Raw genomic sequence first — 19,415 nt, 5'->3', positions numbered from 1 at the left:
TTTTTAAAAAATGTATAACATATGCTGGGTACAGTGGTGCACACCTGTAATCGTAGGAACTTGGGAGGTTAAGGCTGGAGTATCTCAAGTTTGAAGCCACCCTCAGCAATTTCACAAGATCCCCAGCAACTTGGCAAGACCCTATCTCAAAAAATAAAAAGGGGGCTAGGGTTGTAGCTCAATGATAGAGTGCTTGCCTCACAGTTGTGAGGCACTGGGTTTGATTCTCAGCACCATGTATAAATAAATAATATAAAGATCCATCAACAACTAAAAAATTTTCAAAAAAATAATAAAAATAAGAAGGACTGGGGATGGAACTCAGTGAAAAATGCCCCTGGGTTCAATCCCCAGCACCATAAATCAATAAATATAATGCATAAATTCGCTACAATGTACATGTATTTCATTTATAAGACAAATTAAATATGTTTAAAGGAAAAGAAGTGTGGTTACCTCAGATGCTGTCAGAATTCTGGTACAGCCAGGTAGGCTGGTACCTTTTTAGAGTTCTCTTAGCTGGCAAAATTGCAGCTGTCTCAGTTCTTGGCCCTGCCTTACTCCAGGGCATTATTCCAATGAGGGCTATTTTCCTCATGACCAGTTATAAATATTTATTCTTTCCTACAATAAATATTTAATAAGCACCTACTATGTGCCGGGTACTATTCTAGGTAATGGGCAAATGCTGAATGGGAGCATTAGAGCTGGCCCTTGTCCAAATACAGCAAACTTGAGGGTGAAGGCAGAACAAGAGGCAGCAACAGGAGAACCCTAGAGAGTCAGCCAGAAGAGCACCTCAGGGTTTTTCTCTACCAACCTTTCATTGTACAGATGAATAAAGTGAAGCCCAGAAAAAAAAGACAGCTTATTAGTAGCTTACTATACTCAAGCCTTCAATATTATTTTTACCTCTTTATTTTTTGGTGCTGGAGTTTAAACCCAGGGTCTCATGTATATAGCTCAGTGGTGGAGCTACACTCCCAGTCCCTATACTAGAGTCTCTTGAACATTAGTCCAATACTTTTTTGTTTTGTTTCAGTACTGGGGATTGAACTTAAGGGCACTCAACCACTGAGCCACATCCCCAGCTCTATTCTACATTTTATTTAGAGACAGGGTTTCACTGAGTTGCTTAGCTCCTTGCTTTTTGTTGAGGCTGGCTTTGCACTCACAATCCTCCTGCCTCAATCATCTGAGCCACTGGGATTATAGGCATATGCTACCCTGCCCAGTTTACTTCCAGTATTTTTGCCAGCATCTAGACAAACCTAGATCAGAGGCCCCTCAACATATCAAGAGTTTTTTGTTTGTTTGTTTGTTTTCTCTTTTTTTGGTACTGGGAATTGAACCCAAGGGCACTTAACCACATCCCCAACCCCTTTTTATTTTTTGAAACAGGTTGCTTTAGGGATTCACTAAATTGCTGAGGTTGGCTTTGAATGTTCAATCCTCCTCCTCAGTTTCCTGAGCTGCTAGAATTATAGGTGTGCACCACTGTGCCCGGTCCTCAAGAGGTATCTTTATAATGAGCCCTCCAAGTAGTCAGACGCCCAGTTTGGAGAAATGATGTGGATTTGCATATTCCAACTGGATTTGTCTCTTCCTTTTTCTTGATGATCCAGCTCATCTTGTTAGTAAATAATTTGAAACACCAAGAAACACTCCCCAGTCTGATGTAATTTAAAGGGTCTACCATGTGCTAGGAACTTTTCTGGGTGCAGTGAGAACAAACTGAGGATTATAGAGTCTGCTATTACCTGATCCATGCTGTGGTGTATACTGAATAAACCCAGGCTGGGTAACTGGGGGAAGAAGCATTAAAGTTTGGCCTCTTAGGCTTTTGGGTAAAATGTGACCCTAGACCTTTTAAAAATGCATATATGGGGCTCTATATCATACTTACTGAATCACAGTGGCGCTCAGAAATCTGCATTTTAAAAAACTCTAGGAGCTTGTGCACTAAAGTTGGATAATTAGTGCCTAGTGCCACATAACTGTGGACTATCAATATTCCTGTCTGCTGCTTTTCTCCTTCCAGTATCTTGAGACAAAGAAACTCGAGCAAACCCACAGTGATCCTTCTTGCAAGGCCTCCAGGACTTAACCTTTGCATTCTCAGTACTCTGGGTGTTTAGGCCTCGTGGGAGGGCAGCAGCCCCAGATTTTCTTGCTGTTCTCAGCTCTGCAGAACTTTCCTTAGTCTCTGCCCCACCCCCCAGGGAGGGATCAACGGGACACAGTTATGAATAGGCCCTTTCTGAAGTCTGGCAGAGAGGAGAGAAGGCCTTTTTGTTAGCTGCTGTAGTCAATATAAAAGAAAAGCAGTGCTGGGTCTCAAAGCCAGACTTGTGAGCCCTCCAAGGGGAGATGTGGAAGTCTCAGGGTAGCCCTTTCAGCCTTCTGTGTATGTCCAACTACTGCATTTTCTGCCACAGTATACAGAAAGCTCAATCCAACACGGTCCCAAAGGAGGCAGGGAAGGGTCATGTGGATCAAGACATTCCCTTTTCCTGGTAGGTCAACTTTCCTGAAACTGAGTGGCAAAACAGACCAGAGAAATGGAACCATTTACCAAGTAACTGATGGGGTTCCCAGCCTTGCCTGGGCCTGCTCATTTTAAGTCACAGGGGGTTTGTGAAGTTTGGGGCATGAGGACCAGGCTGGCTCAGGGGTATTGTTAAAATGAGCTGAAGACTGCACAGGAGCACGATACTGTAAAAATCAATCAAGTATGTAATTTAGGAATCTAGGAGGAAGGAATCTGCATATCATGGTGTGGCAGAATGAAAACAGATCTTAGTGTCAAGTAATGGTATAATTTTAGCGGAGAGAAAAATGTTGCAAATCCAACTCAAATGAAGCAAATGAACTTGAAGTTCCCTGTTTTCATCATGACCACAAAAAGGGCTCAGTGTATCCATTTGGAGCTCAAAAAGAATTGTCTGGACACAGTCAGCCCCAGCAGCAGGAGTTTGGCACTTCCTTCCATCATGTAAGTTCTGTTCTTTCCCAGGGCTGCCCTGTGTCCGGTAATCTCTCCTTCAAGGACAGTGAAAACTGAATGCATATCAGATTGGGACTTAGTCAGAGATTTACTCTGCCATTCTGAGGATAAGGTCTCAAAACCTATCATACAGCTTCATGGTTTAAAAGCAAGGTCTTTGAGGCAAAACGCTTGCCTGGTATACATGTAAGGCCCTGGGATCAATCCTCCGACCCCCTCCCCCCAGCCCCCAAAGTAAGGAGACTCTGATGTCAGAAAGTTCTATAGTTAAATCCCTGCTGTGTGTCTTAGACAAATTAAACTCTGAGCCTTCGGGAGCCACTTCCTATCTCTATTGTCCCAATACTGCACAGTGGTGCTGGGCTTTGCTGCATTCACCATTCTAAACTATTGTCTAGAAAACAGGAAAAGGGAAAGCAGCTTTGACCAAGTAGGCAGGTCTTTCTGCTAGAGATAGATCACTTTCCATTTCCTAAAACTGGGCTTTCCCCATTCAAACTGGGAAATGACTGCAATACATTCAGGCCCTGCATCTAGTTCCCCCTGAACATGTGATAGAACCATCATCAGAGCTTTCCAGGAAACCAGGCTGGTCATCAGGTTACAGGAAACAAGCATATAAATAATTGATCAGTTCAAATCTGTGCCTCCAAAGATCACTGATAAAAATGAGACAGTCATCCTCCAATTTCAAGAAGCTTGGGTCTCTTGCCAGCGTGGTGGTACATACTTGTAATCCCAGAGATTCAGATTCGGGAGGTTAGGGCAGGAGGATCCCAAGTTTGAGGCCAGCCACAGACAAGCAGTGAGGCCAAAAGCAACTTAGAGACCAAAAAATAAAAAACAAAAAGGGCTACCTCAATAGTAAAGTGCCTCTGGTTTTAATTGCCAGTATGCATACGTGCGTGTGCACACATACACACACAAATAAAAGCAAGCAAGAAGCTTAGTTCTCTTTAAGATGTTGGAAGATGCACCTAAAGAACTTTGCCCATCTCTGGCTGTATCTAAAGATTACATGCAGCTATCCAGCTGTTATTCCATGTTGTTCTCAGTAGTAGGAAGAAACCCTCTCTCTGCACTCTAGCCCACATCTTAGGATACATCTCATACCTTCTACTACATTGGTCCACAGAGCCCTCACAAAGATTTTCTCATTCATAATACCTTTGTTCCTTTGAACCAGTCTAGTTTTTTCTTCTACCTCCTCTTCCTATAAACATTATCTTTATTAATTCCATCTAGTTCTAATCAAACTATTCAAAAAGAATTCGCCAGAAGTTTTGTATTATGTATTGCATCTGCTTGCGTTGCTCTAAAATGAATTGTTTCACTTTTGCCTTTATTCATCACTAGCAGAAATAATCTCTTTCTCATAAGCAGCAGCATGGTGTCATTGAAAGAACTAGGTATCAAAATCAAAAGATTTGTGTGCCTATTTCAATTCTGACAGTTACTGGATAGATGTCCATGAACACAAGGCTCAATTTCCCATTCATTCCTTCACTCAGTGCCTAGTTTTGTACTTGTCACTAAGCTAGGTGCTGGGAACAAATATAATTATTTAAAGCACATTCTCTGTTCTTAAGCACTCATAATGTAGTAAAGAAAAAGGTAAGCATATAATACAGAGTAAGTGCCATCATAAAAGATTTACAGAGGGTTATCACAGGAACTCAGAGGTAAGACCTAACAGACCAGAGTTGAAAATAGGAGAAATCAGAAAACACTCCTCCAGAAGGTTTCGTTGTGGGATAGATGAGTAGGAGCTAGCCCAAGAAAGGGGCAGGAGTACATCCCAGACAGGGGGTTCCAACGAAGGAGAAATGTATAGACTTAAGTTCAATGCTAGGGGCATGAAAGTTCAAGGTAAAGTGTGAGAGAATAAGAATTAAAGAGGGGTCAGGGCATGGAGACTGTTGGATGTTAGTTAACATCTTAGACTTGATCTTGTAAGCCAGCGGCTGTCAAGAACCATGCTGCAGCATGCTGAAGTGTTATGATTTATTTACAAATGTGCTGGCACAGCATGATTGGTGTGTAATTTCTGTGTAAATAAGTTAGAATAAGCTAGCAAATAAGTGAAAGCTAAGAGGCATTGCACAAAATCAAGGCAGAGTCAAAAAGACTTCTTAAAGTTAGCAAAACATTTAAATCTTTGCCTCAGAGCTATGTAAAAACACGTAACTGGTCACTGCAGTGCACACCTCTTATGCCTGCTACTCGGGAGGCTAGCGCAGGAAGGTCATAAGTTCAAGGCCAGCCTCAGCAACTTGGTGAGACCCTGTCTCAAAATAAAATTAAAAAGGGGCCAGGGGGTGCAGTTCAGTGGTAGAACACCCCTGAATTCAAATCCCAGTATGGGGGGGACCCATAAAAACGAAAAACAGGGAAACGATGTAGCCACCTTGAGATTTCACCTTTGCCATGGCTTTTCCCCAGGTATGGATTCTGTGAGGGACCTTTGGTTTCTAAGCCCACCACAACTCTTCCACTTGTGCTAGACCACTGAAGAGGTTGTTGGGGGTTAATTTAGATACAAACGAGCAAATCTCTGGACCTAGCCTGCCTTCACTGCTGCTGGGTGTTTGTTTCCTTTTTGGTACTGGGGATTTAACTCAAGGGCGCTTAACCACTGAGCTACATCCCTAGCCCTTTCATTTTGAGACATGGTCTTGCTAAGAGGCCCACTAAATTGCTGAGGCTGGCCTAGAACTTGTGATCCTCCTGCCTCAGCCTCTTAAGTGGCTGGGATTATAGGTCTGTCCCACTGTGCCATGCTCTGCTGGGTGATCTAAGGGGACATGAAAGCTGCTGGCAAAAGGCAGGGTCTCCATGGATGGAGAGAAATTTGGCATGATTAGATATGGAAGGGCAACTAGGAAAACAAAAATACCTATCTTAATATTACCACTGTTTTATCATTCTACTTAAGTAAAACATTTTAATTCAGTAGCATCATTGTGGTGAAGTGCAATGAAGTCAATGATACGAAAATCAGTGAAATTTCCAGCTGCTGAGGATTACTATAGGGGAATATCCACTAGCTGGTGTGGTGCATTACCAGGTTAGGTACTGATGGGTCAGTTGAGTAACTGACCTTTGTTCTAGTCTCATAGATCTATAGAAGAGAATACTTGGAGGAGGCTATTTCAGTTTAGGGCAGTGAGGGTGATAAATGAGTTCATGCTCAAGGTTCATGTCCTACACTGTTGTCACGTTACAATGGGACTGATAAACTCACCCAGTTCAGATAAGGCAGTCTACCATACACATTCAGACTAACCTTTCTGCAAAATGGTTCTAGCCTTATATGTGGTGGACTCCAAGGGAGGCAGCTGTGCTTTCTGAAGGTCTGAAATGAACCCTTCATGTGATGTTTTCATCTGCAACTGTGGTCACCCCTCCCCCACATAGTTTTGGAAGTCAACTCTTAGCTACTTAAAAGTTATCTTTTGGCCTGGGGTTGTAGCTCAGTGGTAGAGTGCTTGCCTAGCATGTACCACATACAAATAAATGAATAAAATAAAGGTCTATCAACATCTATAAAGATTTTTTAAAAGTTATCTTTCTGCAACATACTGTGATTTTACTTAAATCTTAAGCTTTTAATTGTTTTTATCCCCACTTTGCAGTACTAGGGACAAACCCAGGGCTTGGCACAAGCTAGGCGAGTACTCTATCACTGAACTATATCTCCAACCCTTTAGATCTTAAATTCATTCAGTCAAGTAGTATCTTCCTATTAATCTGAATTTTTAGTAAGAGTAGCCAGAGTGCAGGCCATATAGCCTATCCCGTCGTAAGAGTAGCCAGGCAGTCTTTGAACCCCTTCATGTATACGACCAAAAAATCTTGCTCCATATTCACATTTTAATTTTACTGCTGGTTTAAGGTGGGAAACAAGATGGTTAGACAATACACTTTAAATAAATCTAATGATTCTTGTTATTATGGCTGCAAAAAGACTGAAGGAGCTCTAGACTTGGTTCAAGTGGAAAGGCTGTCAGGACCCAAATGAAAGGAAACTAGGGATCTGTCATCAACTCAGCAAACAAAAAACTAGAGCCAAAAAGATACCTCAGCATGAATTAGCAGCAGAAAGGACAAGGACTTTTAAGTCAGGTAAAGCTGGGTTCATTTCCTAGATTAATCATTTAAATTACAACTAACCTTGGACAAGATACAACACCCAGTATCTAGGCGTCTTAGTCAATAGTAAAATACATAAATCACACAGGAGGTAAAGAGATGGGAAACCTCTCCTGAGGATTTTTTTTTCCCCCTTGCAATGCTGGGGATGGAACCCAGGGCCTCACATGGTAGACAAGCCCTCTACTACTGAACCACATTCCCAGCCCACCAAGGCTTTTTATCTGGATGGCACAGAAACTCAGCAGTACAAAATTTTTCAAGTGCTCAGGTTTAACCTTAGGGTAATAATGGAGAGATTTTCCAACCTGGAAGTGTATGGAATGGAAGAACAGTGCAAAGTGGGAGATTTTATGTGAATCAATTCTAAACATTGCATTCGGGAAAAGGGCCAAAAGGTCAGTTTATGATTTAAGAGTTATTTTTAATTACCAGATACTCTGGACCAATTTAAAACATTTAACAGTTTTTCCCTTTTTGTACCAAGGATTCCTTATAACTATTCACCCCAACCTACCCCCAAGAAGGTAAGAGACAGCTTGGTACATTCAGTTCCACAGGAAGAAAAAACAAAATGATCAAAGTATCCAATTTTCTTATGATAAGGTAGGAAAAAACCATCCCTTCTTTTTCCCACTGGAATCCAAACTATGATAAAAGGAGACAGAAAGACATCAGCAAATTTGAGTGAAATGTTGACATTTATATTGAAATATGCACTAAACAGAATGAGTTCTAATATTCAAGGAAACTTTGCCAAAGCAGAGTCACAAGCTCCCCTTGGGGAGGTTCAGTCAGCCAGCAGCAGTGATCTCCCAAGGAACACCACAGGGAAACCTCGGGCTCCTCTCCAAAAAGCCTTCTTTCAAGAGGTGCCCACTCACTGCTCCCACATGCACCCACACAGATTCAGGAGCCTGGACATGCTCCTCCTTTTCAAATATTTTTAGTTTCTTCTTCACTGCAATAAATATAAAATTGGCAATGTTCATACATCACAGCACAGACAGTATTTCAGGCTTTAGCATACAACTGTAAACAGTGACTAGGTTTAAAAAAAAAAAAAGCCAGATTTTTTTTTTAAAACAAGAGTTAACAATTCTTTGATATTAGGGATTAAATACAGGGCCTCACGCTTCCTAGGCAAGCGCTCCACCACTGAGCTACATCCCCAACACGTTTGTTTTGAGACAGGGTCTTTCACGCTAAATTGCCTGCGTTGGTCTTGAACTTGAGATCTTTCTGCCTCTGCCTCCTAAAAAGATGGGATTACAGGCAGGCACTGGTCATAATTCTTTTGAGCTACTTAAGATTCATCTTGGTGGATTAAGATTTTTGACAGAAGATTCAAGGTGATGGCCAGGCCACTGCCTATGGCAATCTACATTGTGTGGGCAACAAAGCAACCTGCACTAGATCACCCTTGGCAATCTATCTTCAACCCAATCACAGACATCTTTATAGTTCCATCACCGGCTGTCAACTAGCAGGAACAGGTGGACAAAGGGATTAAAATTTTCTGGGAAATCAACAGAACAGTATCTCTACTAGCTGCCTGGAAAGTTGGCCCCTTAAATCACAATAACAACTAGGACATTTCACATGGACAGTGCATTAAATTTATATATTAAAAAAAGTACAAAGACTTAGCAAGAAGTTTTGTCACTGAAGCAAACTGGGATGTTAATCAAGGTAAAAAAAGACACTTTTTGCCTACAGCAGTGCAATGAAATCTTGGCAAGAAATGACAGTGGACTCAACATCTGCATATTAGCAATAGGGCAGAATTTTATTTAAAAGGCTAGTGGTTCAAATACTATTGCTTGAATAGCTCTGATAGATATAAAATGTACTATCATCTGAGGTTTATACATACAGGCAAAGAAGCTGAGGCTAGCTCACAAAGTGATACTTGATCCTCAGTGACGAGAGAAGCTAGAGCGCATGCTGCAGGAGTAACCTAAGGGATTTATTTGGACCATATTTCCATCACCTCTGACAGACACAAAAAGACCAGATAGAAACCTGTCTTTCTACACAGAATTCTGGCTTAATTAACTCTCCTTCCTGCAACTATATCTCAGTAAGGAAAAAAAAAAAAAAAAAAAATCTGTCTTGAAAAACTGAAGAACCTAGGCTACCAAAAATAAAAAGGAAATTTTAATATAGTGAACTTCAGTAAACACCATGTATATTTTCTGTTGTTAATGAAGACATGATACATTCAGAAAACTAATCCTTTTTAAAGACAAAAAGACAAAATAAATTTCTAGAAAGAGGCTTGACAAGAAAAAAATAAGCCCAAGTTCAATCCTCAGTCAGATGTGAGTACTACACAGATCAGTACCTTTCCATGAACACACAAAGCCCTGCCAGTTGCTTTGCAAGCAGCACATAAAACATATACCTTAGTTACTGAATTTGAATATTAAGCAGAATCACTCTAGAACATTTTGATGGGTCATATCACTACCCAACCTGGTCCAGTTTAAAATGTCTGTAGATCCAGTTTATATGTATTTCATAGGTATATTAAACAATAAACCACCTACTGTTCCATTATTCTTTTAAATGGCAGTTCTTATAGTTCAGCAAACCATTAAGATTATAAAGAGCTCTTTTGAAATTCTCATATAAAGATACATTAATAAGAAACCTGAAAAGTTAAATGAACCTAGTTCTTTTTTACTAAACTGCTGGGATAAAGGTAGAATGCTTATTAATAGCTTCACTGTTTTCTCATAAAATAAGTCAAAAAATTTTTGACTGATATTAAAAAAAAAAAAAAAATACAGAGCTGGGGGGAAGGTTAGTTCAGTGGTAGAGTGCTTGCCTAGCATGTGCAAGACCCTGGGTTTGATTCCCAGCACTGTAAAAATTAAAAATATACACCATAGGATACTATGAAATTTGAAATGTCAGGCATTATGGAATGAGAAACAGAGTTCTGATTTTTTCTTTCATAAAAGGAAACTGTAACAGGTTTTAATGGAAAAACAAACCAGAACTCTGAACATGGATAACACTACACAGACTCTAGCACAGACCACCACACACAAGAATGAGTTACATACACATCAGTAATATCATTATAAGAGTAACTGGCTGGGGACTCAGACTTCCAGCAACAGAGCTCCTAGGTCAAAATGTATTAAAAGCTTGTAAGGTCAATAAGGACCCAAAAGTAAAATTTAAAAAAAAAAGAGAGAGAGAGAGAGAAAGAGAGAGAGAGAAGGGATGAGAAATAGAGGAGGAAAGGCTGCATGCGTGAGTCTATTATAGACATGATATTCAGCAGCATAAAAATAATACCCTCCAAAGAGTTTGCCAAAGGGGGCAAAACCTATTTTTCACTGTTAAGCATAGGAAAGATAAAGAATGATACAAATTCACTTGTAACTATAGCATCTCCCATCTCTGAGTGACACGCATGTTTAATATGATGCTATATGTTAAGAAAACACTGAAACACATGAGAAAAACAAAAGGTTAAATTATGAACCTTAAAAATGGGGAAAAAATTTTGTTTTAAAGCCAAGTAAGTGTGATTCTGATAATTATTATATATGACATAATCCATAGAAAAAGGCCAAGACAAGAATCTTCATATTGTTCAGTACTTGGGCTTGATGATATCCTAGGAAAAACAGTGATAATTCAATGAATGTGTCACACAAACAACTAAAGTCACCTTCTGGTTTCAAATCAATTTAAACAACAATCTTCTTGGCTAATTTTTCTCCTGTGTCAAACAAACCCTCTATATACAGGACCAGTTTAAATCCCTCCTCCCCTTCGAACACTAGATATGAGCATCCAGGAGCATTCTACAATGCAAAGTGCCTTAAGAAAGAGGATTCTGTAGTGCCAGTGATGTAACTGATCTGAGGAAGCTGGGATGCTATTAACACGGATGGGAGCCAGTCAGGCAATGGTGGTCTGCTTCTCCTCAGGTGTTTCCTCCAGCAACTGCATGATCAGTTCATGGAGGGGTTTGCAGATCTTTGCATAGCCCCCGCCTGTGAGATGCAGAAAATCAAACATGTCATGGCAGGAGATGGCACCGTCCGAGTGCACGAAGCCCCCATCTGTATCCAGGAGCTGCACATTGGCAAGCTTCGGCAGAGAAACCTTGAGAAGCTGGTTCACCTTGGCATTCTTTTGCCGCAAAGGGTTGGGCTTCTCACCTCGAGGTAATAAACCCTGGGGCAAAGCAGAGAAGAACATTAAGTTTGAAGATTCATTTGTTTTTCTTCACAAGTTTGTGAGTTCAGATTATTTCTGGAATACCTACTTCATTTCACACTGTAAATAACCTTTGATTTCTGAAACCCTAGACTAGTTTAAATTGAAACTCACTGGTACTTCTTAATTTTTCTCTCCTCCTCCTGCCCCTGATTTCTAGGCTGGTATTCTTTCTTTTTAAATATTTTTACACTTGTCAATAGACCTTTATTTTATATGTGTGTGTGTGTGTGTGTGTGTGTGTGTGTGTGTGTGTGTGTGTGTTACTGCTGAGGATTGAACACAGGGCCTCACACATGCTAGGGAAGTGCTCTACCATTAAGCCACAACACCAGGCCCTGGCTGGTATTCTTTAGGGACTTACCCTTAGCTTACTACTACCTCCACTCTGCACACTTCAGTCTACTTTTCCTAGAGCTTCAGAATTACACATTGAACTTCAGGCCACAGAACCAAACTTGGATGCACTTGAGGTACTCTCAACATGTACAAAAGCAATTCATCATCTTCCTCTCAAACTATGTTGTTACATTCTATCAACTGGTATGCCAACATCCCTGAGTCTCTCATTCCACACACCTTATCTGTTTATCATTGAATTACTGTGCTTTTGTATCCTAAATATTCTCTAAACCACCTACCTTTCTTCATCCTGATTAAATATGTACACTGCTATAGCTCAGGAACTTATCATCACTCACTTCAATTAATGTCCTGACTAGATTTCCTAGCTCCAATGTTGTTCTCTGTTCAATCCCTTCTTCATATAGCTACCAAAAAAATCTAGCTCCAAGCCATACTTATTAATGCTACACCATAATACACTAGAAGAGAATTAGAACCAATGCAGTCTTGGTGAATCAGAGCCACATATCTGGTAGGATAAAACAATGTGTCCTAAATTGATTTTTTTTTAAGTTGTAGATGGACACAATAATTTTATTTACTTATTTTTATGTGGTGCTTAGGATCAAACCCAGTGCCTCAGACATGCTAGGCAAGCACTCACCAGTGAGTTACAATCCCAGCCCCTTAAATTGATTTTAATTTGTGTTAGTGATCTGATAACCAAATTAGATATTTCCCCCCTTTGGTTTAAAAACTAATGATTTTTAGATAGATCAGATGTCTGTTCTCCTACTAAAAAGAAAAAAGCTTACTCTTATATAGAGCAAGGTTTTAGCATCCCAAAATAGCAGTAGTCTTTACAGAAAACTGATCCCATTACTTAAGTATTGTCAGAAATCTCCAACCTAACCAGGTGCAATGGCACACATCTGTAATCCCAGCGACTCTCAGGTGGTTATTAAGGCAGGATTCTCAGCAACTTAGTGAGACACTGTCTCAAAGCAAAATAAAAAGGGCTAGGAATGTGGCTCAGTGGTTAAGTGTCCCTGGGTTCAATCCCTGGTAACCAAAAAAAAAAAAAAAGGAGAAAGGAAAAGAAATCCCCACCTTTCAGTTGGTTGATACCTAACAGAATGATGTCATGCACAAGAAGTTATTGTTATTTAGGCAAAAATTTTGCCAGTAGTTTCTCCTACAGGGTCTGTATGGTAACAGAAGTATATATTCAGAGAAATATATATATGCTCAAAATACAAACATTTTCATGTCTAATACTTTTCAGCAAAATGTTGGGGCCCGGATTACCAATTTATTTTATGAGTTTATAGCTCCAAAAGAGCCATAGAGAATTATGACTCTATTATCCTGATCGACTGCTGTCTATCCTTGTTAAGTGTATCAAAAATTTCACACAATGAAATCAATCCTAAACCCTTGTTCATACTTCTGTTAAAACCACGAGGTGTTGTGTCCAAGCATTAACAAAGAAGAGCAATTCTCAATGCTGACATATCAAAGTCTGGATGAGATATAATGAACGACAGGAAAGATGATCAGTGAACAATAAATATATACTTTGTTCTGACTATCAAAGAAAGCACAGCAATCAAATCATAAAGAATGATTACATCTCAAGAATAGGGAAACAGATTTATTGAGATTTTTTTTGGCAAGGATGAGAAAAATTATGCATTTGCATGGCATCTTCCTTAATATGACTTTTTTTGGGGGGGTGCTGGGGATTGAACCCAGGGCCTTGTGCTTACAAGGCAAGCACTCTACTGACTGAGCTATCTCCCGAGCCCCTTAATATGACTATTGATGGTCAACATTTCACCTAAATATATCATAAAATCTGTTTCTACACAATCCTCATAACTATAATGTAATTAACACTAATATATTCAATGACATGTAATCATGTCCCTATACAACAATCTATTTAGGTTATTCCCAATATTCACAGTTAACACTTCCATATGTCAAATTTGAAAGTCTGCATGAAACAAAGAATATTTATGGAAGATTTACCCAGCAACATTCATACACAATAGTTCCTCAGCAACTGCTAAATTCTTGTCACCGTACTTCAGAAATGAACTGTTAACCACAATACAATCCTTTCTGGAATAATGTAGGATATATCAACAAGTAAATTAAACACTATGGAATGAAAAAATAAGATCTGGCTCTGTAGCACAAATAAGACAAGTCCAGTTTCCCTAGCATAGCATACTAGCCTACATGATCTGGCTCTGGTCTCTTTCTCCTAACCATAAGAGGCTCAAACTTTATATATCCTCCTGTATTGACCCAACACATATAAACAGATATAAGTCTTTGATCATTTTCTTCTTTTTTCTCTGTAATGCTTTAAAATCTCTTCCTTCCCCATTTGTCTGGAGAACTATGAATTCTTTAAAAGTAAATTTAAACATGGCAACGATTGTCGAAAACATCCTTTGTTCTTCCCTCACTCCCATTAGTATACACAAGAGTAGAGTAATTCTCTATACTGCTGTTTCCATCTACTAGACTGTGGACTCCTTCAGAGGGATGATGCCCTGTTCATATTTGTGTGCTAGGGGCACCTAGGATAGTGCCTTGTACAAAGTGATCCTCATGTCTGTTGAACAAATGACTACCTTCTTAACACTATCTCTTTAAAGAACTAAGTACGTATCAGAGTTTACTAAAAGGTACATTTCAAATATAACTAAATTTTCAGCTAGAATTTTACACTAAGAAATATAGCTATTTATCTTTGAGTCTATGAAGAATTAGTTTAACTTTACAAAAGACAGCACCTTCTGTTGAGGTAAGATTATGAAGTACTACCTCTTCTGTTTTGTTTTGTTTTGTTCCTCTTTTCCTGTTGATAGAATTTCTGATGCTTTAGGGAATTCAGAGATTCTAATACTAGTGTAACACCTTTAACATATTAATAGGAGACGAGAATAATAAAGCTAAACTAAACCCAGGTCTATTAAAAAGAGATACAGGATTTGGACAAATCTCCATGCTTAATTTTTATAACAAAGGATTTCCATATTTCTGAACAAAGATAAGCAGATAAAAAATATGACCTACAGTTTGTATAGGGAATGATGAGACCAGTAATAGTAGGATACATCAGAGAATAAATAGGTCAACTTTCACCTAAAGATTCTCCAGATTCATGAGCCACAGCATTTTTAAAAAGATTCCTCAGCAGACCTAAAGATATCAATCAAATTTTCCACTCAACAAAGACTACATACCAATACAATGATTTTGGCTTGTGGCTGCCTTGTGTTGATAAGCTGTACAATGGCCTCGATCCCACCTGCTACCTCTTCTGCTGTGTTTTCATGGTTGTTTGTTCCTACCCAGACAACAATGACCTATAAGGGCAGAAGAAAAGGGGGGGGGGGGGAGGAGGATAAATACCCAGAAATAAAGGAATGTCCACCATTTAGATGAAAATCTTATTTCAACATTCAAAGAAAGAAATGCGAGCTTCTCAGATGGTGTTGGATAACTTCAACTAGGCAGCTATCTCTTTGGTACCAGGGATTGAGCTCAGAGGCACTCAACCACTGAGTCACATCCCCAGTCCTATTTTGTATTTTATTTAGAGACAGGGTCTCACTGAGTTGTTTAGTGCCTCGCCATTGCTGAGGCTGGCTGTGAACTCCAGATCCTCCTGCCTCAGCCTTCCAAGCTGCTGGGATTACAGGCATGCACCACCATGCCCAGCTAGGCAGCTATCTTAAAACATTGATTTAGACCTCATATCATTTATCAGGATAAATTCCAAGTAGAGTAATATTTAATTGGCAAAACTAAAAGGAAAAGAGAAAACTCTATGATCACAGAGTTGGAAGCTAATCTCTCAAAATCCAGAAACTATACAAAAAGATTAATCGACTCAACTGTATAAAAATAGGCAGCTACAGTGGAACAGAACACGCCTGTAATCCCAGCGACTTGGGAGGCTGAGGCAGGATTCCAAGTTCAAGGCCAGCCTACACAACTTAGACTCTGTCTCCAAAAAAAAAAAAAAAAAAATTATAATTCACATCACAGATAGATAAAACTCCACGGCTGCGGTTGTGGCTCAGTGGTAGAGCACTTGCCTAGCATGTGTGAGGCACTGTGTTCGATTCTTAGCATCGCATATAAATAAGTGAATAAAATAAAGGTCCATCAACAATTAAAAAAAAAAAAAAAAAAAGAGACTTCTTCCTGATTAGGAATATCTCATATAACAAAAGAAACCCTCGAAGGAGTATAATGTGTATAAATAAACAAGTGAAATCAAGGAAGAGAGTAACTGGGGTAGAAGCTAGATAATGTTTTAACAAGCTTTCCTCTTTAAAAAAAAAATAATTTTACAAGCTGGGTGTGGTGATGCACAACTATAATCCCAGTGGCTGGGGAGGCTAAGGCAGGAGGATTACAAGTTCAAAGTCAGCCTCAGCAACTTAGTGAGGCACTAAGCAACTTAGTGAGACCCTGTCTCAAAATAAAAACAAATAAGGACTGGGAATGTGTCTCAGGGACTGAGTGCCCCTGGATACCAGAGGGAAAAAAAGTCATTTTACAAGGTGATTGTCACTTAAGAGATAAACATCTAATGATACGATCCAACAAAATAACTTTCTGCTCTGTCCCAAAAGAGGCACCTGAGGGCTAGGGATGTAGTTCAGTGGCAGAGCACTTGTCTAGTATGCTGGAGGCCCTGGGTTCAAATCACAGCATCACAAATGGAAGGGGAAAAAAAATGACCAAAAACCCAAAGAGGCCCATAGATACTTTCAATGAAACCAAAATTTATCAGCAGCTCAGCTTTGGGATTTTTCTTTTTTTTTTTATAGCACACCAACTCAGGATGTTTATAATGTGATAAGGAACTGGGTAGAGATGTTTATTTATTTACATGTACTCCAAAGTTTCTTCAGAGGAACTTGGAGAACTTGATTACCAATTTGTTCTTATGGTAAACAGATCCAAATTACTTCCTGAAGCAAAACATGGCCCTGCTCCCAGGGCTGACTTAAGAACAGTTTCCCCCTCATACTGCCCCAGGTCCATCACTCCACAGGGAAACATATATCGTTAGCACTAAATCTCTTCCTACAACTGAAGAAGACAATTTTAATAATTTCTTTTTCTTTTGGGGGAGAGCTAGTTGTAACAACTTCAAATACAACCCAGGCAAACAATATGTAAAACATGAAGCAAAGAAGAATACTAAAGCAATTGTTTTTAAACTACAATTTCAGATAATTTAACAATTTAATTTGAAAAAGACTTAAGATTAATAATATTCTTTAAAAAATGAGTTTCATTTCACCTTAGGTTTAATGTTCTCCAGTTCTCCATTCTTTAGTCTCCACAAAACGTGTCTTGTTGTATCTCCCCCAATTCCAAAATTAAGTGCATGTAGTGGGGAAAAAAGCTCTCGCCATATCTGAAGAGAAAAACTTGGTTTAGTAAAGTTAAAATTAGTGGAGAATGAAATTCTTCAATTGCAATGTATGGTGAAGCATCTGAAATAATTTCCATTTTCTCTACTCAAACATACTGCAAATCGTGTGCCATTCACTATTTAACCAGCTCTGAAGATGCCATTGTTGTAACTTAAATTCTTAATGCAGCAGTGAGGCTCTGCTCAAGAACTCAATAACAACTCAATCTGATGCCCCTTAAAAGATACCAATATTCTTAATTAAGTAGCCAATTCAATAAACTGTCCTTTTCAATTATTCAACTTTTTTAAAAAAATAGGATGAAGCAGAAACACAAGAGTCAAAACCAAATAAAGCAATGTCTTCTTTTAAATTTCCCTCAGAAAAATGCCCAATCCTCAAAAAAAGATTTGGAATTCCTCACCAAAAAAATAAGTAAGACAGCTTTAAATAGCTATCCTCTCTGTTTTCTTCAGGGCTAGCCTTAAACAAACCTGATTTTTTCCAACCAACATCTGTCTCCCAAATATTGGTATTTGAGCAATGACAGACAGGCCAGACATTTAATTGTGATAACAGTTTTGGTGAACCAATCAGGAGAAAGGTGCCCTCTGGTGGCCCTCTTAGTTTGTAAGGAAAGGAGCAACAATCACTTGTAAAGGCAACTTGTTGCTCATGGTGAACCAAACCAGCAGCCTGGACTTTAGGGATGATCCAGAAGTGAATGAGTAATCTTTTCATGTTGGGTATTCTCCCTTCTTTTTTGCTCAAGGTGATAAGCTACCTACAAATGTCTTGGTGGTGCAAGGAAACAGTTTTTAGTCTTTTGAGAACTTGATAGGGTCCAGTTGGGCATGTCATACCTGGGAGCACAACTGGGATCTTTAATCTTCACTGTTTGGGGCTATAGTTTTAAGAGCCATTTGGACATCGCTTGCTCAGGCAATTCTGGGGTACCAACTGATGTGGATAAGATTCACAGAGTTAAAAAAAAAAAAAAAAAAAAAAAAAAAGAATTCCAACATTGCCTTCAGGGGAAAATTTAGTTGAAGAGAACTCTTTTGGTAGTTTTTTTCATAATGAATGCTCTAGGAAGAGAAGTAGGTTGATGATTCAGAAAGAAAGGAAAAACATTATTATCCATCTGGATAATAAACCTTGGGAGGAAAAGAAAAACAAAGAAACTAGTGTTCTAAATGCTTTAAATCCACACCAGTTGGTGTAGAGACACTGGCATCAGTAGGTCCCACAGATTTAAATTGAAAAATAAAAACAAGACAAAAATACATAAAATAGGAAAATGGCAAAATACAAAGGGAGAATCATGAGTAGGACAAATTTAAATGAACACACACAAATAAGAGGAAGAACTGAAAATCACACCTATGGGAAGTAAAAATAACATCAAACTACTTGGAAGTCAGAACAAAGAGACAGTTCACAAACATTTTTTTTAAATTTAAATCATGTTTGGTGGCACCAAGAATTCCACCAGGTAGGTCTGATTTCTAAGAGTTATGAATAAATCTATATGGTCAGCTCAGAATGAAAGTCTGTTGGTGACTAACAATACACACTAGTGGCATCAAACCTTTACCTCATATTGTTGCATTAACTGTACCATGGAGTCTCCCACAAATAGTACATCAGGCTCTTTGTCTTTACAGTCCAGGACAAATCTATTGTGCTGGTGTGAAGAAAATGAAAAATTAGAAGCAGATACTTATTTCCCTGAGATTTCTTGGCCTAGAAGGAACAACCAGTTACTGTTAAAACATCCCTTTTTGTGTTGGGGTTATAGATCAGTGCATACTTAGCCTGTGCAAGACTGTGGACACTAAAAAAATAAACAAAAACCAAAACAAACCCAAACTCAAACAAAGAAATACCTTTTTGGTTTATCCTTAAAGCTATTCTTATTTTGTAATCCACTGAAACACTCTTCCTCCCTTACCATATCGATCACTCTAGTATGATCAAGAAAACCAGAATTCCACTGAAACCAGAAAAGAAAATGACATTTCATGTTTTTTTAAAAAAAGTTTATCTTTTCCTCATACATTCATTTATTTACATATACCTATACACATACTAGGGACTGAACCCAGGGGTGCTATCCCACCGAACTACATCCTTAGCCCTTTTTATATTTTTGAGACAGGGCCTCAACTAAGTTGAAATCCTTCTGCCTCAGCATCCCAAGTCAATCA

General features: G+C 39.0%; 1 protein-coding gene across 4 annotated transcripts in view; it reads right to left on the bottom strand.

Moving 5' to 3' along the window:
• Positions 1 to 7,604: 7,604 nt before the first annotated feature.
• The window catches only part of PAFAH1B2 (platelet activating factor acetylhydrolase 1b catalytic subunit 2), a 28,012-nt gene continuing 16,201 nt past the window's right edge, over positions 7,605 to 19,415 (bottom strand). For 2 of the 4 annotated variants that reach the window (XM_079105426.1, XM_079105428.1), the window contains 4 exons: positions 18,803 to 18,892; positions 17,091 to 17,207; positions 15,013 to 15,135; positions 7,605 to 11,362 (listed from right to left, as the gene is read on the bottom strand). In XM_079105426.1, coding sequence (XP_078961552.1) covers positions 11,084 to 11,362; positions 15,013 to 15,135; positions 17,091 to 17,207; positions 18,803 to 18,892 — 609 coding nt within the window. In that variant the 3' untranslated portion in view covers positions 7,605 to 11,083. The remainder of the gene's footprint in view (positions 11,363 to 15,012; positions 15,136 to 17,090; positions 17,208 to 18,802; positions 18,893 to 19,415) is intronic. The other 2 variants (XM_079105427.1, XM_079105429.1) reach the window with 2 other exon arrangements.

This window comes from Sciurus vulgaris, assembly GCF_902686455.1.
Source record: "Sciurus vulgaris genome assembly, chromosome: 11".
NCBI lineage: Eukaryota > Metazoa > Chordata > Mammalia > Rodentia > Sciuridae > Sciurus > Sciurus vulgaris.
This window is presented reverse-complemented; position numbering and strand designations above follow the sequence as displayed.